The sequence below is a fragment of the Lepisosteus oculatus genome, chromosome 13 (genome assembly GCF_040954835.1).
Source record: "Lepisosteus oculatus isolate fLepOcu1 chromosome 13, fLepOcu1.hap2, whole genome shotgun sequence".
Taxonomy (NCBI): Eukaryota; Metazoa; Chordata; class Actinopteri; order Semionotiformes; family Lepisosteidae; genus Lepisosteus; species Lepisosteus oculatus.
Window position 1 is genome coordinate 13,362,123 of NC_090708.1, and position 25,706 is coordinate 13,387,828.

General features: G+C 35.8%; 1 protein-coding gene and 1 long non-coding RNA gene across 4 annotated transcripts; both read left to right on the forward strand.

Annotated features, from left to right (window-relative positions):
* Window positions 1-1,936: 1,936 nt before the first annotated feature.
* LOC138242174 (uncharacterized) lies at window positions 1,937-4,992 on the forward strand. The gene is made up of 4 exons (XR_011191429.1): window positions 1,937-2,063; window positions 3,705-3,816; window positions 4,066-4,140; window positions 4,845-4,992. It is a non-coding gene; the product is annotated as an uncharacterized lncRNA (long non-coding RNA).
* Window positions 4,993-17,775: 12,783 nt separating this feature from the next.
* Window positions 17,776-25,364, forward strand: LOC138242214 (uncharacterized). 3 transcript variants are annotated; one of them, XM_069197652.1, is made up of 6 exons: window positions 17,776-18,093; window positions 20,370-20,444; window positions 21,590-21,700; window positions 22,068-22,209; window positions 22,600-22,714; window positions 25,116-25,364. In XM_069197652.1, the coding sequence occupies exons 2-6, from the start codon at window positions 20,375-20,377 to the stop codon at window positions 25,254-25,256; spliced, it is 579 nt and encodes a 192-aa protein (XP_069053753.1). In that variant the 5' UTR covers window positions 17,776-18,093; window positions 20,370-20,374; the 3' UTR covers window positions 25,257-25,364. The 3 variants fall into 3 exon arrangements, with proteins under 3 accessions (XP_069053753.1, XP_069053754.1, XP_069053752.1); XM_069197653.1 differs by lacking the exon at window positions 17,776-18,093 and adding an exon at window positions 18,684-18,813; XM_069197651.1 differs by lacking the exon at window positions 17,776-18,093 and adding an exon at window positions 19,875-19,973.
* The last annotated feature ends 342 nt before the right edge of the window (window positions 25,365-25,706 follow it).

Here is a 25,706-nt window from a genome sequence, read left to right on the forward strand (position 1 = left end):
TTGTAACATGGTGATTGTTTAGTAATGATAATAACCAGTCATCAAGACAAGTGAATGGAATATAGAGCATAGTTCATACATTTATGATTCATCTAATAACACAGAAACGCCAACTAGTAGTTTGTTGAACTATTAGCTGTGCTTAAAAATGGGAAATCTGTGGACTGATGGTCAATCTGATTTGTATTATAAATTCTTTTAAATAAAATGACATAAACTATACTAACAGAAATTAACAGCTCTTTCTTAGATCAAGTTTCTCCTTTGGTTAATATGAACAACAACAACAAAATAAGCAAGAACACTGTAACCCATTTCCCCCTCTCTCCCCTGCAATACAAAACTTATTTATATGTGAATGTAATGGGAGTTTGGGAATGGGATTGAACACCTCTACAAATACTGCACACAAAAACTAGTGAATTAAATGTCACATTTTAGATTACTAATGATGGAATCTAAAGGGACGTTAGTTCCACCTAGTGGCCATTTTTCATAATGAAAAACTTTGACACTGCACTTCCATGAACTTTTGTAATTATCTTTTGCCTTAAATGCAGCATTTGGCTGCCCAACTGACCGACTATATGAAATTTCAAAGTTCTCACTCTGATCATTAAAACATCTTGGGATCACCACGTGGGCCCTGGTGACACGTTTTTTAAAATACTGGATAATAATGTAATGTTGTATAATAATAATAATGTTTCTTTATTAACCCTATACAATTTCTTGCATTAGGAATTTGTCTTTTCACATACCCCAGCTCTTCTCCATGGAGACACAGACAGGGAAAGAAGTTTGGGGTCAGAGCACAGGGTCAGCCATTGTACAGCACCCCTGGAGCAGTTAGGGTTAAGGGCCTTGCTCAGGGGCCCAACAGAGTAGGATTCCTCTGCCAGCCACAGGATTTGAACTGGCATCCTTCCAGTCACAGGTGCAGATCCTTAGCCACAGAGCCACCACTCCGCCCCCATGCAGACTTACAAGAACAAAAATTAAAAAAGGAATGGTTCATTTAGCACTAAAAGCTTTTTCTAAAAAGTGTTTTCTAAAAGATGGATACTACCTCTTTAACAAGGATTCACAGGAGGTGATACACAACAAGATGAGTACTATCAGGGTTGAGTAGAGTTAGACCCCCCGTCTTTCAACACAGCAGCAAGCCTAGAACTCTACAGACAACTGTGAGACTATTATCAGTGAGATATCCATCACTCCTAACATCACTGCTAACTCCTGGAAAGCAATATATAGCAAATCAGCAAATCAAATGTCTTTCTGTTCTGTTGGTTCATGGCTATGGACTGATCTCCTACCACATATCAGAATTACAAGTCAGTTAGCCTCTACACTCCTGTCCTAAAACTCTGTTTTATAGTATAGTTTTTAATTTAGAGTATTAACGTGAGCACACACGTCTGTTTTGTTGTTTTATTGTTATGTACCTTGAGATGAAAAGCACTATATAATAGAAAGTTTTCTTCATGGCATGTGATTAGAAAACTGAATACATTGAAGAAAAAAATAGCCCTTTTGCAAATATGCAGTAGTTGTTCAACTGTCAGTTTATACAGTAGATACCTTTTACTGCACATATTTCCTTGTGCATAACTAAGCAATCTCAGAAATGAATTATTTCAGAACTGCTAACATCAAGTATTTAGTTTCCGATTCCCTGAAAACGTATTGCTTGTTCTTCTCTTTAAGTTACAGTACAGTATGTCTACCTATCGTTTCCCTGGTAACGTATCGTATGTCATCTTTGACCTTGGTATGACCACTACTTTAGGCCTTTTGCCTAATGGGTGTGGGTGTGGTTAACATACTGTAACTCATGGAATTGTAAACCCTAAAACGAATGACAAATACAGACTAGTTCCTCTTTTTGTCTTATAAAAAGAGGAGTGTAGCTTGAGCTCAGGCATTGAGACAGTTATCTTTAACTCATACATTTAGTTAAAACACTAACAATCCAACCATGCATCTTCTTGCTTCTCATAGGTCAATAATGACCGTGGCATTGATTGTCCTCATCTTAGAATTGAATTCTGCCAGGATTGGTGAGTTGAAATATTTTTTATTTTTACAAAAATTGTTTTATTTTCAACAGAGGTTTTGCAAATATATTTTTATTAGACTATGTCATGTAAATAACACAGGTGGGATGGGCAGGTAATTTTAAGTTTAGTGGAAGTTGTAACTATTCTTTTTATATTCTTTAATGTAAAGCCTTCATTCCAGTACAGAGGCAGGCAGCCCTTGTCTTGGAGATCCACAGTCTAGCAGGTCTTTTAAGCTACCCTCAAATCTATCCATTCATCCATTTTCTATGCTTAACCCAATACAAGTGCCCTGTGAAGGACTGATGTCCCATCCACGGTGTACCCTGCCTTGCGCCCATTGTTTGCCGGGATAGGATTCAGCTCCCCCACGATGCTGAATTGTGAGAAATGGTTAGAACATGGACGGATGTATTTTTGAAATACAGGAATGCTGGGGGAACTGGAATATATCCCGACAATCAAGATCAGGACACCAGGGCATACCCATCAAACCATCAGTTTCATAACTCTTCATTTTGGCCACTTAAACTGGTGATATGGACAATTAAAGTAAAAATACCAACACCCTGTTGCTCCCAAGGACTAGAAAATTCCTTATTTTTTAACCAATTAATTTACAAATTAATCAAAACCTGCACATGCTTTAAGTCTTACAAATTGATGATCTGATGGTGGCCTAGAAAACCTGCTAGATAATGGTTCCCCAATTCCCTAGACAGCCACTTTTGCTTTAAAGGAACAAGTAAAAGTTTATTACATGCTGAAAAGAGAAGAAAAGAAGCACAGTGTTTCGGTTGTGGAGCCTTCTTCAGCTGTGTGAAAGAGGGAAATGCCAGTAGCTAATAAAGCATGGGAGAACAAAAGCCAGTAGTGGAGAGGAGGCGGGAGCAGGAGAGACGCAGAGCAGACACTCAGGTGGATTGAAGTTGAGAGGGGTGAGGAGAGGTGTGAAGTCAAAACCTGCAGAAGAATAGAGAGGATTAGAAGGAAACAAGTCTGTCATTGAGAGAAGGGGGAAGGTGTGATCCTAGCTTCAAGATAATTTTGGTTTCGGATGTCCTTCTGCAATAGGAGTTGAGAAACCCTTCTTTGAGAACACAGACGAAGAGATCAGTGTGATCAAAGAGAAACTATGGGCTTGGAGAGGTCTTTGATTCTCACAGCCCTGACATGTTCTCTGAAGTGATCTCCCAGTCTCCTTCCTGTGTCCCCAATGTAGATGGCTGGGCATTTTCTGCAAGAGATGCAGTAAATAAGGTTGCTAGAGGTACAAGATGTCATCTGAGTATTGCGAATAAAGAGTAGATACACAAGAGATGTTTATATCTCAGTACATACTGTAAGATAGAAGGCTAATATACAGTAATTATAATAACCACACTCTGTTACAGACTATTTCATAACGATATAGTTAATATCCTGTGTCTGAGATATACATTTTACAGGAAACTGTCTCCAACTCTAATGAAACTGTTATTGGCAGAAGTTTAACATACAGTATTCTATAGCCACTGGTTCAATGTAATTATAAAACCTGAAGCTGAAGGTGTCTCCAGACCTGAAAGGCTACAATAAAAACTAAGTCGGTTTCTTTCACAGATCATTACGAGGTTAATTTGTATCTTTTTTTTTTTTAAGGGGGAGAAAAGGTGAACTCCTGTTGCCTGAAAACAAGTCCCGTAGAAATCCCTGGTCCCATTACTGGATATACGGTGCAGAAGAGAGACCCTCCTTGTGTTGCAGCAGTAATGTAAGAATTCCATTATAAAGTCTTAATTTCACACCAAAATGTACAGTAACATTATAAAGATATAATGATGAGAGTGAATAACAAAGCTCCTAACAATGCTTGAAAAACCAGTTCAAATTCTCTACAGTTTAGATAAACAAAGTTGTTAGACCTTTCATAAATATACGTTTTACTATATACAGTAACTAACTTGCTGCTACCATATGTTCCTATTCAGTTAAATTCAGTTAAAGTCTTGTTTTTTCACAGATTTGAAAGCAATGGAACTAAATATTGTAGTCCTGCAAAGCTTCACTGGGTGAGAAAAAAGATTGCTGAATTTGAGTAAGTCACTTAAAAGCTTACAGAAGCATTTTTAATATGACTAATCACAAATAAAGCACCTTCAATTCTGTCTGGTTTCCAGTTGACTCCAGTTAGTGCTAAATGCTCTAGTATACATTTGAAAACATCTAAGAAATTTAATTATTCATTTTCTTGGGGTGACATTTTTATGTTGAACAGAAATCTTACAAATATATTTACTATATCAAACTCTGTCATGTGAAGTAATTGTATTGGTGGAACGAGTAGGCATTTTTAAGTTTAATGCAATGCATATCTACTCTTTGCATTTTCTTTAATGTAAAGTCTTCACTCTAGTACAGAAGCAGGCATCTCTGGTTATGGAGAGGCATAATTTGGCAGGTTTGATAGAATATACAGTATATAGTATATATAATTAATAAGTATTTATTAATTTATTAATAAGTAATTAATAAGTATATACAGCAGAAAATTTTAACTTTTAACTATTCTCAAATAAAATGCCTTCTGATTTGTACACTTAAATTTTGTTCCTGTACATATGAGCTTATTTTATAAATGATGGAACACCTGAATAGAAAAATATTTATATGTTTTTTTATTTAAACACCATATAGAATATAATATGTCTGCCACAATGAATGCCATGTTTCAAATATCCTGTATAAAACAGGAAAAATATGAACCAAAAAAAATACTTACATTTTCTTCTTTCCATAAAGGAAGAATCGTCAGTCTGACCCATAAGACACACGTCTGAAGAAGGGGACATCTTTTTGATTCTGTACTTGAATATAATCTTATATACTTACTTTCAGCAGTGCAGTAAATATACTGGTTGGCCTTTAAAGAAAGCATGGTTTTAAACAAAGATATAACATTCATGCTAAAAAACACTATAAGAAAGATTTAAGTTATATCTGAATTTAGTTTTTTATCTTTATAGATCTGTTTGTCACACATATTTAAAATGTAAAATAACATTTAATTTATATGGGTTTTGGTTATGTTATTTTTTTTACAAAATTTATTAGTCGTATTTTTATATATAAAGTATCTAAATAATTTCTGCTCAACATTAATTTATATTTCAAAAGATGCAGGTTATTTATTCTAGTAAATTTATTTTGTAGTCCTCTGCACCATACTATGTGAACTACTATATGTAAATTCACTGTGTAATTCTAAAAAAATTAAAATGAGAACAAGACGTTAACCGACCCATAAGACACACGTCTGAAGAAGAGGACATCTGTTTGATTCTGTACTTGAATATAATCTTGTATACTTACTTTCAGCAGTGCAGTAAATATACTGGTTGGCCTTTAAAGAAAGCATGGATTTAAACAAAGATATTACATTCATGCTAAAAAACACAATAAGAAAGATTTAAGTTATATATTAATTTAGTTTTATGATCTTTATAGACCTGTTTGTCACACGTATTTAAAATGTAAAATTACATTTAATTTACATGGGTTTTGGTTATGTTATTTTTTTACAAAATGTATGAGTCATGTTTTTATATATAAAGTATCTAAATAATTTCTGCTGAACATTAATTTATATTTCAAAAGATGCAGGTTATTTATTCTAGTAAATTTATTTTGTAGTCCTCTGCACCATACTACTGTATGTGAACTACTATATGTAAATTCAGTGTGAAATTCTAAAAAAATAAAAATGAGAACAAGACGTTCACTGACCCTTTTTTTAAGTTATGCTCTTTTTAAATCACCTTATCCACACAAATCATACAAGAATTAAGGTCTCACATTTTGTATATTCTTGTATTTTCTGTACCTTGTGCTCAATACAACACACAAGAAACTGCCAATGTGCTATCCCCTCCAGCTGTGACACATTTCAGGAAGTAATGAGTGAGCAACATAAAGTAAGGTTATTTGATATGGATGGATTATAGACAATGCCTTGTGAGAAAAGTATTCCAGGGCTACTTGCAATCTTTCCAATCTGCTCCATTATAGTACAGTATATCCTTGATTTAACTGACTAATTCAGGGGATGGGGTGTCCGATATTGCCGAATGTCCGTTAAATAGAGTCTATAAGAAACCAAAAGTCCGTTAAATAACAAATGATATATTTTGAAGCACAATGCCACCTGTATTTACGTGAAAAATGACAAATATCGCTATATATTACACATCATGAATTCGAAAATAATAATAGATAAAATCACTTGCTTTGAAATCGATTTTCATGTGATTTGCTAGTGTGTTACCTAGACAATTTTTAAGCTTAGCGCTAGTTTTTGGGGCCCATTTGTAGTTAAGAAAGAGAGATTTATTGTTCCTATCTAAATTTTTTTTCTCAGAAACTCTCTGGGGCCTGGATGGCGTGGTGCACCGCTCCGTAAATGTTTCCCAAAACTGAGTTGGTCGGATCAAAATTTGCAACCAAGCGCTTCTGAATCTCATTCACTTACAAGAGCTTTGATCAATGGTCTTCATTTTTCCCACTCCTACATTTTGGTTTGGGTAACTTTTCAAAATCCGGAGCCCAGAGAGTTTCAGATATAGATTGTGGAAATGCTCTGTTAAAACCCCAGCTAGGGTTAGGGTTAACATTCACGCACTACCTAGACAATTTTTAAGCGCAGCGCTAGTTTTTGGGGTCCAACCCTGGTGAAGGACGAGTGATTTTCTGTTCCTAGCTGAAATGTGTTTTTCAGAAACTCTCTGGGGCCTGGATGGCGTAATGTACCGCTCTTTAAATTATACAAAAACTGAGTCGGTCAGTTCAAAACTTGTAACCAAGCTCTGTTGAATCTCATTCATTTTTCAAGAGCTTTGATCAATGGTCTTGATTGTTTCCCACTCCTACTTTTTGCTTTCGGGAACATTTCAAAATCCGATGCCCATAGAGTTTCAGATATACTGTAGATCGCGGAAATGCTCTGTTAACACCCCAGCTAGGGTTAGGATTAACATTCACACACTACCTAGACAATATTTAAGCTCGGTGCTGTTTTGTGGGGCCCATGTCTAGTTTAGGACGACTGATTATTTGTTCCTAGCTGAATTTTTTTTTTCAGAAACTCTCTGGGGCCTGGATGGCGTTGTGCACCTCTCCGTAATTGTATCCCAAAACTGAGTAGGTCGCATCAAAATGTGTAACCAAGCATTATTGAATCTCATTCACTTTAAAGAGCTTTAATTAATGGTCTTGATTGTTTCACACTCCTACTTCTTCGTTTGGAGAACATTTCAAACTCTGATGCCCAGAGATTTTCAGATAGAGATCGCGTTAGGGTTAGGGTTAAGATTCACGCACTACCAAGACAATTTTTAAGCTTTTAAGAGTGTAACGCATTCGGCCTCCATTGCCTGCGAGAGCTGGCTTACCAGAGCGGTGACGTCACTGCCCTTCCCTGTGGATAGCAGGGGCCGCAGCCCCTGGGCTGATGGGAGATTTCCCTTTGGCTCAAGAGGCTGGGTCCCTGTTGAGTGATGCCGGAGGCCTGGGTTCAAGTCCCCGCTGGTGGGGGGCTGACCTGATGTGGCAGCAGTGAGGGTGCCCATGTGAACCCCGTAGCTTTACAATATCAACCAGACTATTTTGCGGAAGTACCGACATATCAACTGGAAAATAATGGGGAAGTACTGAAATACTATATGAACTGTAGAATTGTGTCTGTTTATGTGTCCGATATGTTAAATCGGGGTCTGTTAAATCGAAGATTTACTGTACTTTGATATAACTAGCTTTTTAATTGCTACTGCATACAGATCCTGCTTATAATCTATTAAGTTATTACGGATCTGGTTGTAGTGAAATTCTGTAATTGTATGGATCAGAAGAGCTGCAGTTTAAACATACTGTATTTCTAGATACTTAACCCAGGCATATTGATAAAAGACTACAAAAAACAATAGTACAGTCCACACTTATTTGTATCCTTCATTCACCAGTTCTTTCATTGCTTAGGTAGGAATTAGAAAGATCAATACAATAATCATCATTTTTCATAGTGGGACAAGCTCAATTGTTCCTTTTTCTTTTTCTTAAGAAATGAAACCAACGCACCAGATGTTCAAACTTATAAAGCATCATAGTGACTAACTATGGTAAAGATCTGTGGGTGTTATGATATGTCAGCTATTTGTAAACTTGAGTGCTGACACAAATATTACACAGTCATCATGAACATTAAAATATACTGTAGAATAGAAACACAACTTTCAATGAAGATGCAAATGCGTCATTACTTTATTACTACTGAATTTAATTTGACAGCATTATGCGATAAAAAACTCACAAATTTATAAAACAATTTTGACATTTTTCAAACTTTTTCCTCCAAATTACACAGCAGTAACATGCCTGATATATTGTGTAATCTGAAATTTGCTTCTTTTTAGTAGGTCCCCTGTTGCCTTCATATTTGTAGACATCCTACTGAGAGCTTTTTTAGGAAGTTTAATTTTCTTATACTCCAATTAAAGTCAAAACTTTTAATTGGAGGAAAATCCCAGACATAACATATTATATACATTTTTAACTCATGAATTGTTCCTGCTGTTCCTTAAAGATTCTGAGGCATCAAACGCTTTAACAGGTTTTGCAGCCTAATCATTTCAGAAGTGGCATCGTCTGGGACAAGATATGAAAAGGGAGGCGGAGCTGTTATTTTACCACTTTGACATGCAGACCACTTTCCAGCCCAGCTATTTCACACTTTGTCATCTTATGAGGCATTTTTTTTAAAAAAAAGCTCTGAATGACGTAATTCAGAGCATCCCTTCCTGTTAATGTACGTACATTGTTTCCACTTTATGGTTTACTTTGCTTATATGTGGCAGAAAACTACTTGAGCCCATAAAGCAGCAATTTTATTTTTTGAGGGTACTGCACTGAAAGAATAAGAGAAAATGAACTCAGCATGGAGCAGCAAGCTTTGCCGTCTAGCGTTAATCATCTCTCTTGTTGGATGTGTGGCTCTGGCATCTGCCAATTGTAAGTATTATTTTTTTAGTATTTTGTCATTTTTCTGCATCTATTGCAGAAGAATCATTTTGCAAGGTAATGTAAACAATGAGGAATGTATTGCCAAAAGAGCTCAACAAAATGATACACACAGTTACACCATTTTTCATATAAGCCTACCTATTGATTCACATGACATATTTCATTCAGATGTATAGAATGCAATTTCTTTCACGATAAATGTACTTCATGGTAAGAAAGTTTCTCTGAACTATTTTAAAACAAATCAGCAACATAAGTTGCTGTGTAGGGTTGGGTGCTGCTGTCCTTTTCAACTGCTGGACTATTTTCATGACATTTTGGCTCAGTTGCACTCAACATGCCCCGCCTTAATATTAGCCTGGGACACTTCTATTGATGTAGTGCGGCTACAGAATTTTCCGTCATGGCTTTGTTTTAGTTTCTTTTCTTGTCTTAAAAACTGTACTGCGTTTTGTGGTGTTTTCACATGCTGTGTATTTTGCAGTACCTTTGTGGGAATGATGGTGGCACATTGGTTAACTGCTTTAGAGGGCTGGAGTCTGGGTTCAATTCTGGACTTGGGGTGCTCTCTGCGTGAAGTTTGTACAGTATATTCTCCCTGTGTTCACATGGCGTTATGCTTGGTTTCCTCCCTCAGTCCACAAACTGTGCCCTGTGATGGACTGGTGTCCCGTCCAGGTTATATCCAGTTATACAGTTGCTTGCTGGGATAGTGTCTAGCTCCACTGCAACCTTGCATTGGATAATACAGTTAGAGAATGGATACATGGATTTGCAGGGATTATGCAATGATTGTTTATTTCCCCCCTCCTTAAGGAAGGTGTTTAAAATTGAAAATAAAAACAATTGTTAACAAAAATAACAGGTGTGCCCAAGGTAGCTGTACGTATGTGTGTTGCGCATCGCACTATTGACAGCTAAACATACTCTTAAAGTCCCTCAGCAATAAGTGCCAGGAGGAAAATGCAGTTTCATTCTCTGAAAGGTAAAGGGTTATGAAACAACAAAATCATAAACCGCTCTTCAAACTCTTGAAAATGAAAACACAAACTGATGCAAGATACATAATATGTGCACAGACTCTCCAATTCATCTGCAATTCATCTGTTTTTTAGATTTGTTGAATTAAACCTATATAATTTTAGTTCAATTCATGAAACGTCTGATGGTGTTCATTATAATTAAGCAAAAGTGTAAATTAGGTCAGAAGCAAAAGGCCTCCTGTTAAACTAACCCAGTGTATTAGTACTATGACCGGATCTAAAAATAGACATTAGATCTACAAACTCAAAACACAGAAATATATAAATAAACTCCAGCAGACTGAAAGGCTGCTTAAAGGAAAATGTCAACAACATTTGCAGAATATGGTAAAGCCACAGAAAGATATTAATCTTAATTTTCACTTAGCTTCAGTCTTATAAAACCACATGCCTTTATATTCATCATTTAACACTGCACCTGAAATGTGTTGCTAATACCAAAACTGTAAAGCACAATTCTGTACATTTGATATAACAAATACAAAAAGAAATGGAATATTGTTGTGTTTAAGTCAATTTAGTATATGATTGCATTGCAAGCCTCTATACTAAAATTATTAAGAATGTAATTAGTTTCATATCCAAACAACTTACTGCTCTCACATTTATACATCAAGGCATTATAGGTTACTAATTTGAGAGAGCTACCACGCACAGGGGTATGACAGTAGTATCAGGTGGATTAGAAGAGGAGCCTTGTAACAACAGTTATTAATAAGTGTTCTTCTACAACATACAGATATTCACGAAAAGGGCATTTTAATGCACTGTGACTTTTATTAACATTTTTTCTTCTGTGAAAACACATAAAATGCTACCAACCCAGACTACCAAACCAGCAAAAGCAACTATTATTAGCTCGTCATTTCCTGTCAATTTCACACTTGCTGTGTACAGAGAGCTTTGCTATAAAAGGAAATGCTGCGTTGAAAACTGTTAAGTTTTACTTCACATTCTTGACAGGCCACTTAGATACAAATAATTTTGTTGTATCATAATAAGCAAGGGAAATCTCATAAAACATGTATCGTTCTTTTAAGTTTTCTTTCTTCCCAATCATAATCACTTTGGTGATAATTGGCTCAGCTGCAGTCCTGGCTGCTTCAAGTAAGTACTAAATACTTAAATAATATTCTGTTACTGTTTGACAAAACAGAACTCTTTGGATTTTAAAACCAGGAGGGATAAAGACTTATGTTCATATTATAGTATGTTGGAAAAATGCTTTGTAATAATAGTATGAAAGAACAAAAATATATTTTTTCTTGTTTTTCTTGGGACAGAAGGTTACTTTCCCATGTCACACATACAGTAAGAATGAAAAATTGATGTCTTAAATTCCATGTCCAATGAAAATGTGGTAGAATCAGCACATTTGAGAAGGATCAGGTACTTGTATATTTAACATTCTGAAATACTTTTCACTTTCCATAATAGATTGTAGGACAGTACAAATTTAATTATATAAAAACACTTACATTTCTTTAGCCTTGTTACATTTACTAAAAAGGTTCTGAAAAAATAGGTTGCATCTAAGATCTTTGACCTTGTGAAAATCAAAAACACAACCAGTATTCACAGTAGCATACTGTATTTATATACTGCCATTTGAACAGAAGTGCTTTTGGAAAGAAACAATGACACGTTCCAGTTTTCTTTCAGATCGCAGACCAACTAAAGTCACTACCAGCTGCTGCAAGGCTGTATCTAAGACTCGGATTAAATCCAACATCACTGGGTATAAACTCCAGAATGCACTGAAGCCCTGTGTGGAAGCAGTAATGTAAGTCTGATGACCTTTTGATCTAAATCTACATTGAGCAAACTGCAGTATGTCCACAATTCGGCAGCCAGAATCCTTACCAGGTGTAGTGAAATTGATCACATTACTCCTATCCTGGAGTCCTTGCACTGGCTTCCAGTCAAATTCCGTGTGGACTTTAAAATCCTCATGCTCACCTATAAGGCTCTGCATGGCTTGGCACCTCAGTACCTGTCTGAACTATTATCGCCCTACTCCTTCGCTCTCCAAATTCTGGTCTCCTTACTGCCCCCCAAGCCCCTCTACATGGGTGACAGGGCCATTTCCTGTTATGCCCCCAAGCTCTGGAACTCTCTGCCCAAGGATATCAGAGAGTCACCTTCTTTAAACTCATTAAAATCCAGACTCAAAACCATCTTCTTTAGAAAAGCCTTCACTTAACTGTTTCCGTTCTTCACCCTTCTGCTTTTCTTAGTACCACCATCCTCAGTCTCCTCTGTATATTATATTTTATGTATTCTTTTTATTTATTGTTGTTGACATTCTGTAAAGCGCTTTGAGAAGCCACCTTTAAAGGTGTTTATTATAATTTAACAAACATCTTGCGAAGGGGATCCGCATTGGCCTCAAAGCATTGAGGTTAATTATTTCTGTAGTTTCAATTTTGTGTGGTCGTGGTTTAATATCAGATTAGGATTCTGTAATCTGCAGTGGAACTGAATCAATAATAATATGAGGCCTATTTAGTGTCTCCCAGAATGACAAATCGCTCATTTTATCTCATGTAGAATTAAGATGTTTCATGTTTTTTTTTTCTGGATAGTTTTATTACAAACAATCAGTCCGTGTGCTCTGACCCTACAGTTCGTTGGGTGAAAAGGAAAATTCAAGGTAAATAAAGGCATTTTTACATTTACTGTGATGTCTTTATATAACATGGTTTGAATATGTACAGTATGTCTTACTTTGTTTTTATTTTTTTCAGAGGTTCCAAGGATTTCGGACTAAGAACCCAGCCTTAAAGGATTGTTAAATGCACGTATATATTCTGCTTTATTAACAAAATGCGCTTATAGTATATAATACCTGGAAGAGAATAATCATTTTATTTTGTTTGCTTGTTTTTTATGCAGTTGCAGGATTTATTAGATATTTAAGGTAAATAGCATTGCCATTATAACCGACTTCAAGAGATTTGGAACTGATAAAATTATAAAGTTCTGTGAAGTAAATTAGCATAAAATTCTTCTCGGTGTAGGTTTTTCTTTCTGAAATATCAAGCAACAGATGGTGTTGTAACACCAGACCAATATTTTTTACTGCCTACAGAACCTCTGTAGATCCCATTAATCAAAGAAAAATGACCAACGAACTTGATTATATTTTTTATTATATTTATTTTCTCATACCTTAATAAACAATCATGCTTTGCTCTTTTATCTATAGTCATGAATATTGTAATCATTAGATACATAATGGTTTAGGAAGTTGTTTACAATTTTTATGACTTATTAAAAATTCAAAAATTCTTGTATTTACTTATTAAATAATAATAAATGCACTTGATATAATACTTTTGTGTCTGTGTTTGTGTCATTCTTTTATTTTTTTCTTTACCAGAAACATTTAATATTTTTGTTCAAGTGGCTCTCCTGATCTGAACTAAATTGTTTGTTTTTTTTTGATAACTTTGTATATAACCAAAATATTTTTAATATTAATACTGTATGCCAAAATAACATTTAGCACTTTTTAAGTGGTTACAGTGCAGGGTGTCTATAAATGTGTGTCTGCGTCTGATAAAAGATCCAAATAAAATAGGCACTAGATATCAAATTGTAAGCCATAGTCAGTCAAAGTAGTACATTTATTTGGATTAAAAATGTTAATGGATGGAAAACAGTACAGATAACTAATGAAAGCTCACATGGGCGTTAAGTTTAATTACTAAACTTCACAGGCATAATATATCAAAATATGCTGACCAGTAAACACTGTAGAACAGAACAGACAACATAAATTTATGTAAGATAAGATTTAAGATTCAAGCTACAACAACGTTTTTGGCAGATGAGATTTAATTAGGACAACTTTAAAGTGTACATTTTGTTAATGCTACATTTTGCATTAAAAAAAAACATCACTGTAAGATGGAAAACACTGATCTTGAAAAGGCTTATGAAAAGGCCGTAGGGGCTTACAATGAAATCATTTTTATCTTCTAGATGGTGTGTTCTAGATGAGTCTGGAACTATCTACCCTCATGAGAAGTTAAAAAAAAGAATATTTTCTCAAGAGAGGGGAAGAAGATTCAGTTAAGTCCTGCAGTTATCTCATTGATTAGAGGCTACTCTTCAAATTGATTTCATAGTAAAGGGAAAAGTTTACATTCAAACTACTCATACTCAGCCAACAGCTGTTGAACAATCTTTAATGGGTTTAAGCTGTTGGAGCCTTAGCCTTAGTGTCTTTCAAGAAACCATTGTGATACCCTCACACTAATTTGCAACTAATGGCACTTATGCTGTTCTAAGTCAACAGCTACGTCTCTCACTCCATGATAGTTTAAGTTCGTTCATGTTATAGTGATACAAGTTGCAGGTACTTCTGCGTTGCATACCAGATATTGCATACTAGGTGTCGGATAATACAAATAAAATGTTCTAAATATTTTTTTTAACATTTGAGTCCATATAAGCAAATATACTCAGAATGGGTGCCTGACATCATATTGGTTGACCACCGAATCTTCAGCTGATAAAACTTGAAAAGGACTTATATACTGTGGGATTCTTATCTGCTTCCTGAGTTCTTGCATGGTACTTTCCTGTTTCCTGTTTCTTTAATGTTTAATTAAAGAGTGCAGCACAGTGGTTACCATTGCTACCTTGCAGTGCTGGGGCCCTGGGTTGAATTCCAGACCTGGGGAGCTGCAGTATGTGTGTGGAGTTTGTACTGTATGTTCTCATGGTTCTCTGGGGGCTCTGGTTACTCCCACAATTCAAGCAGCATACTGGTAGGTTAATTGGCCTCTAGTAAAAATGCCCTAGGTGTGTGTGTGTGTGTGTGTCTGTCTGTCTCTGCTCTGTGATGGACTCGTGTCCTATTCAGGGTGTACCATGCCTTGAGCCCGTTGGTTACCCTAAGACCCTGAACTGAAAGAAGCAATTAGAAAATGTTGTGAATTATGACTTGGCTAATCACAACACAAACTAATGATACAGATTTCTCCAACAGATTCTGTTTTTAATATTCATATTTGTGTGTAACTATACTCACAATTTATATTTTTAAACAATATGCATCATTCAGCCAATCAATGAAAAATCTGACTATGTGACGGTGATGCCAAGATTGCCAATTCTTCCGAAGGTTATACTCATTACAAACACCAATTTACTGAAGTTTTCATTCAGACTGTATGTCTTTTTTTCTTATAGAAAGTATCATGCAATAACAATGATATTCTACCCAACAGAAGTGATATTTCATTGCATGCACTGCTGTTTTCTCAGAAATGCTCATGATTACTTAATAGGTAATACATGCATCAGTACATGAGTTTTTAAGGCAATGTTTCTCATTAATGCCAAGAAATCATGAAGGAAAACCACTGTGACCCCTCTATCACCCATCACTTAATATTTAGGCAGTGTTTTGTATACACTCATTTTCAGCTGTTGTCCATATAAATAACCATTTCCTTTTGATTTTGTTTTATTATTTCTGCTAAAACACCTAAAGCCAAAAGTATCTGATTTTTAAAGTTCTTTCACTTCTTAACCTTCCCAAATAGCCCCATGATTGAAGAAAGAACTACTGTACATATAATTTTAAGTTTCCTTTGATAGTTCTGCATACAATCTTATTAGACAAATTAGGAGACATCCTGATTAACTCTATTTGATCGATTCTTTGCAATTACATTTTTTTAAATAAAAACAGTATTCTATTTATTCATTTGTGCTGTTTTAATGCTTGTGTTCCTGCATTTCCTTGAAAATACTGTACTTCTAAAAAACAAACAAATCCACAATTGCTTTGAAATTGCCTTTAGTCTCGATGGAATAAAGTGATCTTTTTGCCTACAGTTATATACCATTTGTCTTTTTTAATTTACACCAAAAAAATCTACAGGAAACATCCTTTGTGCTTTCACATCAAACAAATGTCCAAGTCAGTGTCACACTTTTTTTATTTTTAATATTACAGTAATGGTTAAGTCTTTCAAAGCAAAAACTCACTTCTGTGAAAAACCACATTTTAACACGTTCACACTTTAAAAAAAAACATGCACATCTTCTAATAAGCAATATTACCTACACCACCAATACTGTTTGCATTTTTTCTGTTCAGCGACCAAGACTACATAACAGCTGAAAGAGAAATAAACTAAAAAAATAATATATTCAGTCTGCAATACTCATATTAGGAAGTCTACAATGTATTTATATTATTTGTATTTATTAATTTATTATATTTGTTATTTTACTTATAATAACTTAATTTATTAACATAAATTAGGGAGCAAAACATTAGTGCAGTGATTAGCATTGCTGCCTCACAGCCCTGGGTTCAATTACGGACCTAACAACAGAATGCTTCATAAAAACAACTGAATTTTAAAAACCAGTACATGTAGTTAAAAGCAGAGTTTGAAACTCTTTATGGTTATGTGGTGTATCAGTATGCACCTTTAGAATAAAACAGTCTATAAAGTGTGATTTATAAAGTTAGACAATTCTAAAGTTTTCAGCAATAATAAAAGTAATTGGATTATTATGTAATCCAAGCGACTAATGTGTAGTATAAGGAAGGTTTTATCTCAATGCGTTTGGAGTGTCAGGGTATTTCTTTTAACTAACTTCAGTATTTCAACCTGCAGTGCTGTCACTGACCACCAATTTGGATCTTACCTTAGTTGTGCTACCAGGAGCTCATAGATGGTTTGCAGTTTCTGAAGCAACTATGTACAAAAAGCACCTCTCATACAATAATCATTCTATCAGGGTACCAAATTATAGAATTTAAACATCTTTCAAATACTGAAAGTGAAGAGAGCAGAATGATGAAGATGATTCAGAGATGGGGATTACTAGGAGGCCATGATTGGTAAGGGCCAATGGGAAATTTGGTCAGGACGCTGGGGTTACACCCCTAATCTTTTCGAGAAACACCCTAGGGTTTTTAATCACCACAGAGAGCCAGGACCTTGGTTTTACATCTCATCCATAGGACAGTGCCTATTTTACAGTATACTGTCCCAATCACTATACTGGGGCATTAGGATCCACATAGACCACAGTTTTTTGTTGCACAGAAAAAGTGTCATACAGTACCAGATGATTAATCCACACTGCACTAGACTAACTAACTAACACTAGATTAATGACTCCTGCATCCACTCAGATGCACAGGCTGTGATTGATAAACACAGATCAATAAGGAAGTTAAATGATTTTACTAACTCCACCTACTTGGAGATGTGACAATACTATAATTCTTCACCATGAGCTATAACAGTATTTAACATATTCCAGGAATGTCTTTTAAGACCGACTTTTACTTCATGTGAGACACAATCCCTGCATGATTATGAGCTCAATCTTATCTATATAACTTTTCTACACTTTTAGGAAGATGCAGCAACTTGTGAAAGGTGTTTTTTCACAAGTGGTGTGAACTCATTGACAGCGCGCCCTGTGTTGCGTCTGAAAGCAGAACACAGCCAGCTCTGCGAAAATAATCCAAAGTTACAGACGACGAATTAAAAATACCAAGAGAAAGGTCGGGAATAAGACTACTGTCCCACCAGCTTCGACCAGACACGGCACAGTTTAATAACACTTCCTGTATCACACGCCATTCTTCTCTAAGCACAGAGCGTAATATACAGAATTTCATGCAATCAGGTTTGTCGGTTTAACCGATATTATTCATACCAGTAGAAGCTTTTTGGTATCTTATTCAATTAATTGATCTTCGTAACTCGATTTACTTAATGTAAATATAGCCCAACCCCCGTCCTCTTATAAAAAGGGGACATTAAATGAACTAAGCAAATAATAAAAAAGACCCGTCCAGCCACTGGAGCCATGGATACCGTGCGCGTGATTCCAGTTTTCAACTTTTTAAAACAAGTTGTGTGAGCGCGTCCGTTGCGACTTCTGTATTAGTGAGTATCGCTTGTTTTTTGCAATTGATGTGGTGAAAAGTAGGTTCTTGTAATGTGGATAAGTAGCCCTGTGTGGGCAGAATAACCAGACTGTGTACAGTACAGTATATACATATTTAAGGAGCTCCATTTATTGTTATTTTGAAAAAGGACATTTAAACAAGATTCTTAGCACAGTTTACTTTATTAAAATCAGGTCTATTAAAATTAGAAACACTAAATGAAAGAACGAAAGAATACCGTCTACAATAAATGAAAGACACGGGAAGCAGATAGAGTTGCTAAATAGGTTCTTGATTCTTGTTTTTTTGGACAAGACTGGCAAGCTCTAAATCCAGTTAGTCACATTTTAAAGATTGCCAGCACCTGTAAACTATTAAACAATAATTCTGTTTTAGAAAACAATAAGAAGAAGGCCGAAGAATCCTTAGATTTTAATTCGTTTTAATTTAGTGCTTAATGATTAGCAATTATCAGAAAGAAAGTTTCAATTAATCTCAATAGACAATTTCAATAAGTGCAAACAACAAATGCATATAGGAAAATGTAATAGCAGTCTGCTGTCACACAGCTTTCCTGTGTGAGAGTGCTGATGATTCACATTTCTTGACCACAATTGAGGTGAAGAGCTTTCCTTTGTTCCTGAGGACCCTCAAGGCAGTCTCTGGGGTTCCCCTTACTGAAACCCCCGACACAAAAGAACATGCCTGTGATGTTACGGTATATATGCAGTATAATAAAAACTCTCAGCAACACCCACTGTAGACTAGGCCATACGCTGGAAACCAAATGATTGATTTTTTACATGGTTAAATATATATACTGTATATTATCCATCCATTTTCTAACTGCTGTATCCAGTTGAGGTTTGCAGAGGAGTCGGAGTGGTACTGTATACGCTCTGGATGGGACACCAGTCCATTGCAGGGCAGACACAGACACAGACATGCCCACACTCACACCAGAGCCAGTTTTCCCAGAACATACAGTAATTAAACTGCCAGTATGTCTTTGGACTGTGGGAGGAAACTGGAGTACCTGGAGGAATCCCACACAAACACAGGGAGAACATACATACTCCACACAGATAAGCACCCCAGGTCCAGAAGTGAACCCAGCTCCCCAGCACTGTGAGGCAGGAATACAAACCCCTGTGTCACTGTGCCACCCTAAATACTGTACAGTATACTGTATATTAAATATTTACAAAAAATGTATCAAGTTCAGGAAAACAAATGACAGCTTTTTATTGTCCTGTTTTTGGTGACAGTTGTTTCTTAAATCAGGACAGTAACTGAAGTTTCTTTGGAGTTTAAAAAAAGAGTACTTTGTATGAGATTTTTGTACAAAATTTTGTATAGGACTGTATTTACTAGTCCTGCCTCATACACTGTACACAGGTCATTGCTGTATTATTCTCAACAAACAGTGATAAATGCACTTTCTGTTCTCTTTATTATTGCTTATATTATTAGATATGCATATTTTTAATTGTTGTATTTCAATAGATTGGTCAGTACATATCTTCTTTGGAAAACACCAGTTCTCATACCTCATCAGGCTGTTTATTTGTTTTTAAGTCTAACATTATTTCCACTGGTTAACAGCTATAGAGGTACTTAACACTCTTACATTTCTATACATTTTCACCACTTCCAGTCCAAAATTCTCACACATTAATCTGGTCATCAGCTGCAAGTATTACAATGCTCAACTGCACAGGAAGATGTGTGCAATATGTGCAACAACAGCACTTACACCTTGTAGTCTGCTATTGTCAGATCTCATAAGCTTTGCAAGGGTGACCTGGATAGTACAGGGATTGGTGACTTCAGAGGAAAGACAGGTCTCTGGTGTAAGAGGCATTGGTGGATCTGTAGGTACAGTAGCACTCTTCTCTTTGGATGAGATTACAAACCAATGTCTTAGTATGGTAACAAGGGACACTGTGCTGTGGGAGAAGCTGTCATTCTGATGAGACATCAAAGAGCTTATCTACCAGCTATCATTAAGGATCCCACAATAATATTAACAAGAGTAGCGGTGTTAACCCCAATGCCCAGGCAAAATTCCACTCTATTCAGTTTGATCTACTAAAATTCCTTCTTAATTCAGTTTGCATTAAGGTTCAGTTGAACAGAAATTTCTCACTTCTCTACCTGATCACTTGATTTCTGGGGATTTATCTGACAGATTGTATTTGACAGTTTGGTCTGGTCTCCTTCTCAAGTGATAATGTACAGTACTGTAGTTTTCTTATCTTGTTTCTATTTCAGTCGCAATGGGGGTCCAGCTTTCTTACCCACTAGTTCAAGAACCTGAAAGTTATGAGGATCCTGATTTTGATGAGGGTAATTAATTAAGTGTTTAATAAATACATTATTATCTTAATTGCTTTTTCTCTTGTGTATTTGTTCACTGATAACTTATTCAGTATTTGACTGTGTCTTACGGCTAATTATATTTAAGTAATGTGTTTTTTGTGTTCAGAATTGCCTGTTTTGCATTTGTTTCGCTAATCTTATATTTAGTAACATAGGCCTAGAAAATGTTACCATCAATTCATCTTTGAAAAGACATTTTCTCATTTTGGAGTACTTAATGTGTGCATGTCTCCATTACTTAGTATCTTACTTTTGCCCATCCTGCAATATTAATTTTATTGATTTATATTTTTGGTCACTTTGAAGAATTAAGTCCCTGAAGTGAATTTGATATCTTTTGACATGTTGCAATTGGAGTAATTTCTGGTAGGCACTGGAATAAATAAGTGGAGATGACCGGAGTTGAAGGATAACCAGGTAGTTGTTACGTGTAAGTAGGAAGGCACACACAAAGTTTAGGACTTCGTGAAAAAGAGAAGCTGTGCTGTTTCAATTCAGCTTTGCAGCTCTGACATCTTGTGGCAAGGGATCATACCTGCAGTTTATATTTAATGTATTGATTAAATGCATCAGAGATATTCTTCTGATATTTTCAACATCAGAACATCAGAAAGTCCACCAGTGAGAGGAGTTCATTTTGTTTTATACTGTAGTTCTTTAGACCCATAACCAGCACTTGTTGTACAGTGAAAAAACAAGTCTGATGTTCTGCTGAAACCAACCCTGGCAAAGATCAATTTAGAGCAGCCAGTCAAATCTACCCTGTATATCTCTGGGAGGTGGGAAGAAACTATGCAAATATGGAAAGAATATGTAAACTCCACACAGACAAATACTGACTATGGAGCTGTGAGGCAGTATTTCTATCCAATATGGCACATGGGTTTGTATTTGAGAGTGAACTGATATAGTGCAAATTTAATCCATGATTTTTATGTAATATGTTTATTATGTGTTAGCATAATGTTGAACATGCTAAAAGTCTCAATATTGAGTAATATGTAATACATAGTTTTTTCATGATACTGTACGTCCTCTCTGTTAACATTATATTTATACAACCAGACTCTACCAACTGTGTTCATTTGAATCTACCAAACCTTTATCCCCAGATTCTGCACAAACCGATTTTGCACTTCAAATACATAAGATCAACTTGGAGTTCTGTGCTGAGATTGTTCATCACAGGATTCGCTCGGTAGCAGAACAATCCAAATTTGAAGGTGAATATATACGGTAAAGACTTGATAATCAAAAGAGATATATATAGAGACTCCATATATAATGTTATCTGCATCTAATTTTTTTGTATGAATGTGTCATGTGTTTAATGTGATAATAAATTATTTAAATAATGTTGGACATGTTCACATTTCCTTGATAAATTATTTACTGTAATGTATATACCTAATGCAAGTTTCATGGCTAAACATACAATAACAGCTTCTGTTCTTTCTGTGAATTTTTAAAGGAAAAGCTACAGTATGTCTCCATTAGGTGCATAATAACATCTTTCTGGAACTTCCCAGAAGTCCTGGATGATTTTTGGATAGACATATTGTATGTTCTAATCCACATTTTCTTTCATAGAATTCGAGCTCAACTGGCAAACAAAGGTTGTTGAACTCCAAAAGCAGTACCCAGATTGGTCAAACGAGGACATCTTGAATCTTAAGTTGTTGTTTGAAATGTTTGATAGCAACTGTGACTGCGTGTTGGACTTCCATGAAATGTGAGTTGACAACATTGTGTGTGCCTCTCTTACTGCCATTGCACTTGTGTAGTGGTCATTTTTTTACTGAATAGCTGACTTGATACTTGATATAGACTTTATATTGATTACTTTAAGCAATAACTTTTTGCTCTTGTAGTACATCATGGTTTCCACATGATGGCAGCTGCATAAGAGCACTAGCCTCTCCTCCCAGCTGTGTATTAAATGTATCACTCAAGCTGACTAAAACAGTGTAACTAGTCATGTTTTTTCTCACCATTAGTTTAGGTCAAATATAATTTGGTTTTGGTTAAACGAAAAGTATCACAACTTGAGTATACTAAGCAATATTTTAGAATAAACCCTTCAGGATCCCAGAACTTGACTAACATTTTTGTACCTTTGCAGTGACAAAGCCCTGAATGAAGTTCATGATGCATCCAGTGAAGAAGAACGCAGAATGCTATTTGAAGAATGTGCCAAGGAAGAATATGGCTCACTAAATTTTGAGGAATTTCTTCAGGTCAGTTCTAGGCTTAGCCAAGTAATATTACATTAAAACTTTGAGGATCTGAAACATTTGTAAATGTACAGTGACTCTGGTAACAATATAAATGTAATGCACTTAAAGATTCTGTAAAATTGCAGTAAACGTTTTTTCACTATGATTTTGGGAAGTGCATTGTTGTATCAACTTCTTGCAGCAAAGCAAGAAATAGTCCCAGCTTGGCATTGTGGAGAGCTGGCGGGTAGTAATTACCATTGCAATGTTTGAATGCCATGCATTCTATACAAATCAGGACAGATCAGGCATGTCAATAGTTTTTCATGTTTTAGTGGTCTTTTCTTGACTTTTGGACCCCTACCAGAATCATAGATCTACAAAACACGTGTTCCTTCTCCGGGAAGACTTCCAAATCCTCTTCCTTTTCATCAACTCTTCATTAGTCACTACATACTAGAGCATTCAAGTTCACTCCGTGACACCCAGCCTCTCATACTGTACATCTCAGATCAACTCTTCAATAATCTGGCTCTTAGACCTGCATGCTCTGGAAAATGTCAACTCCACAAACTCCACATAACCCATTTAAAATATTCACTAAGACTGGTCAAAAAGAATATTCACAAAGAATACTGGTACATTAAACTGAGTTTAACCGTAAATACCTAGTTTTCAATCTTCACTTCTTTAAATTACACATTACACAGAGTAAATTACACAGAGTCCATTGCAACTCTGTTTCCTCATGTGGAATTTCACTCCATTTGAGTCCTAATTACTCATTCAAAGCAGCTACAATATGTTTGATGAAAAGATTCTTTCATGTAGCCACTCTGCAAAATTCTTCCTCGCAAAATTGCTCAAGCTGAGTCAGGTTAGATGGATAGCAAGTTTGAGGTCTTGTCACAGATATTTGATGGGATTAAGGTCAGGATGCTGACTGGGCCTCTCAAGGCTCTTGCAGTGTACTTTGGGTCATTGTCCTGTTGAAAGACAAACTTCCTCTCCAGTTCGAGCTTTTTAGCAGAGGGTAGCAGGTTTTTGTCCAGGATTTGTCTGCAGTGTGCACCATTCATCTTCCCATGGATCCTGACAAGGATGCTAGTCCATGCTCCTCAAAAGCACCCCCTTAACATGATACTTCCACCGCCATACTTCACACTGGGGAAGGTGTGACCTGGCTGGTGTGCGGTGTTTGATTTGCACCATACATACTGCTAAGCATTCATGCCAAAAAGTTCCACTCTATTCTTGTCAGACCACAAGACTTTCTGCCACATCACTGCAGTATCTTCTAGATTTTTTACAAACTCTTTGCGGGCAAAGAAAATATTTTTCCAGCCAGGACTTCCTTGCAGCATTCCCATAAAGGCCCTTTTTGTGGAACACCTTGGGAACTGTTGACCCATGTACAGTACAGTACATTATCTTCCATTGCAGTCACTGTCTTCTGTACCTGCTCTGATAAGTGCCCTTCTTGTCTGGCACCTAAGTTTAGGGGGGTGGCCTGATTTAAGCAGCATGGCTATAGTTTCATACTTCTTCCACTTCTGTACAATGAATTGCACTGATCCCCAACGGATGTTCAGTGCCTTGGCTATCTTCTTGTACCCTTCCCCAGATTTGTGCCTCTCTATAATCATATCTCTGACTTGTTTAGAATGCTCTTTCATTTTAATTTTAAGTGCTTTTTTGGGGGGAAAGTCTTTACCAAGCTGTAGAACCTCACAGAGAGAGGTATATTTATATTTACAAAATAATTGACAACAGGTGATCCACAAATTTCTTACACAGGTGGAGTCAATCAACAAATTGTATGACCTTTGAGGTAATTTATTGCACCTGTGCAAATTTAAGCTTGCAATTACAAGGGGTATAAATACTTTTTAAATGTAATCATTTCTGTTTTTAATTTTTAGTAAATTAATGAAAGATTTTGGAACATTTATTTTGTGTTAACATGGTACTCAATAATTTGTGGATCAATTTCAAAAAGCTTACTTCAATCTATTTAAAATTTAGAACCTGTGGCAACAAAACATGAAAAATATGTTACTGAATACTTTGTCAAGGCACTGTATAAATTAACTAACTGTTTATGATTTGATTATTCCAGCAATCTAAAGTTACTTGAAAGATATGTAGGAGCATTTTATTAAGATTTTGGTTTTGCCTGTTTTAAATATTTGCTTCACTGAAGTTTCTAGTTTTATTTTTCCCCTCAAAAATCTTGAATTAATCTACAGATCTTGAAACACATATGCACAAAATTTCAATTAACTTCACGCGTTAATTAACGTATTAACTGTGTGTAATGCTATATGTGGTCAAATTCAACAAACCATGCACATTGCATTTTAAGAAGGTGGCTCTGTGTAAATAAATCAATAACATAATTCTTACTCTGTTAATTCCACAGCTAATGTATACATTGAGACAGCGGACAGGACCTAGCAGAATGCCTGCTAACTTGATTAGTAATGATGCAGGCACTGGGGAGATGATCAGCATTGTGAGGAGAATCGACACTTTTCAGCAGATGTGCTATGGTGTCTTTTAAGTCACAAATGTCTGCAGAAACACAGTCTGTTTCATAACTCACAATGTAAATGTGTTGTTTTACTGTAAGTTTTTGAGTTTAGAATAAAAAAAATGTTTACTGTGTAAATCCCATGACTTAATGTTTCTGGTAAATCAGTTATACATAAATACTGGCACTTTCCTATCCATTCCAGTGCCGCTTGTCAGCAAAACACACTCCTTAGTTACATAACTCAGTTAACATTAAGACAAACATTCACAGTACTGATTGTTCCAGCAGCCTGCAGTGGCATGAATTGAGAATATCTGGCATTCGAGGAAAAGGAGTGCTGCAAGCTACTGTATGTAATTTTCAAGATTTCCACTAGGTGTCACTTCAAGACTGGTATGAAAATATTGCATATGACAAGTGACAGTATTGCAAGTCTTTTTGTTAGATGATGAGTTACTAAACCTGTGTTACTAAAAA

What these genes read in the sequence shown, in the direction of transcription:
- LOC138242214 (XM_069197652.1), top strand. Translation starts at nt 20,375, where the DNA reads ATGGGGGTCCAGCTTTCTTACCCACTAGTTCAAGAACCTGAAAGTTAT. An exon ending in GGATCCTGATTTTGATGAGG is followed by an intron (nt 20,445 to 21,589) that starts GTAATTAATTAA and finishes CTTTATCCCCAG; the next exon opens with ATTCTGCACAAACCGATTTT. An exon ending in ATTTTGAGGAATTTCTTCAG is followed by an intron (nt 22,715 to 25,115) that starts GTCAGTTCTAGG and finishes TTAATTCCACAG; the next exon opens with CTAATGTATACATTGAGACA.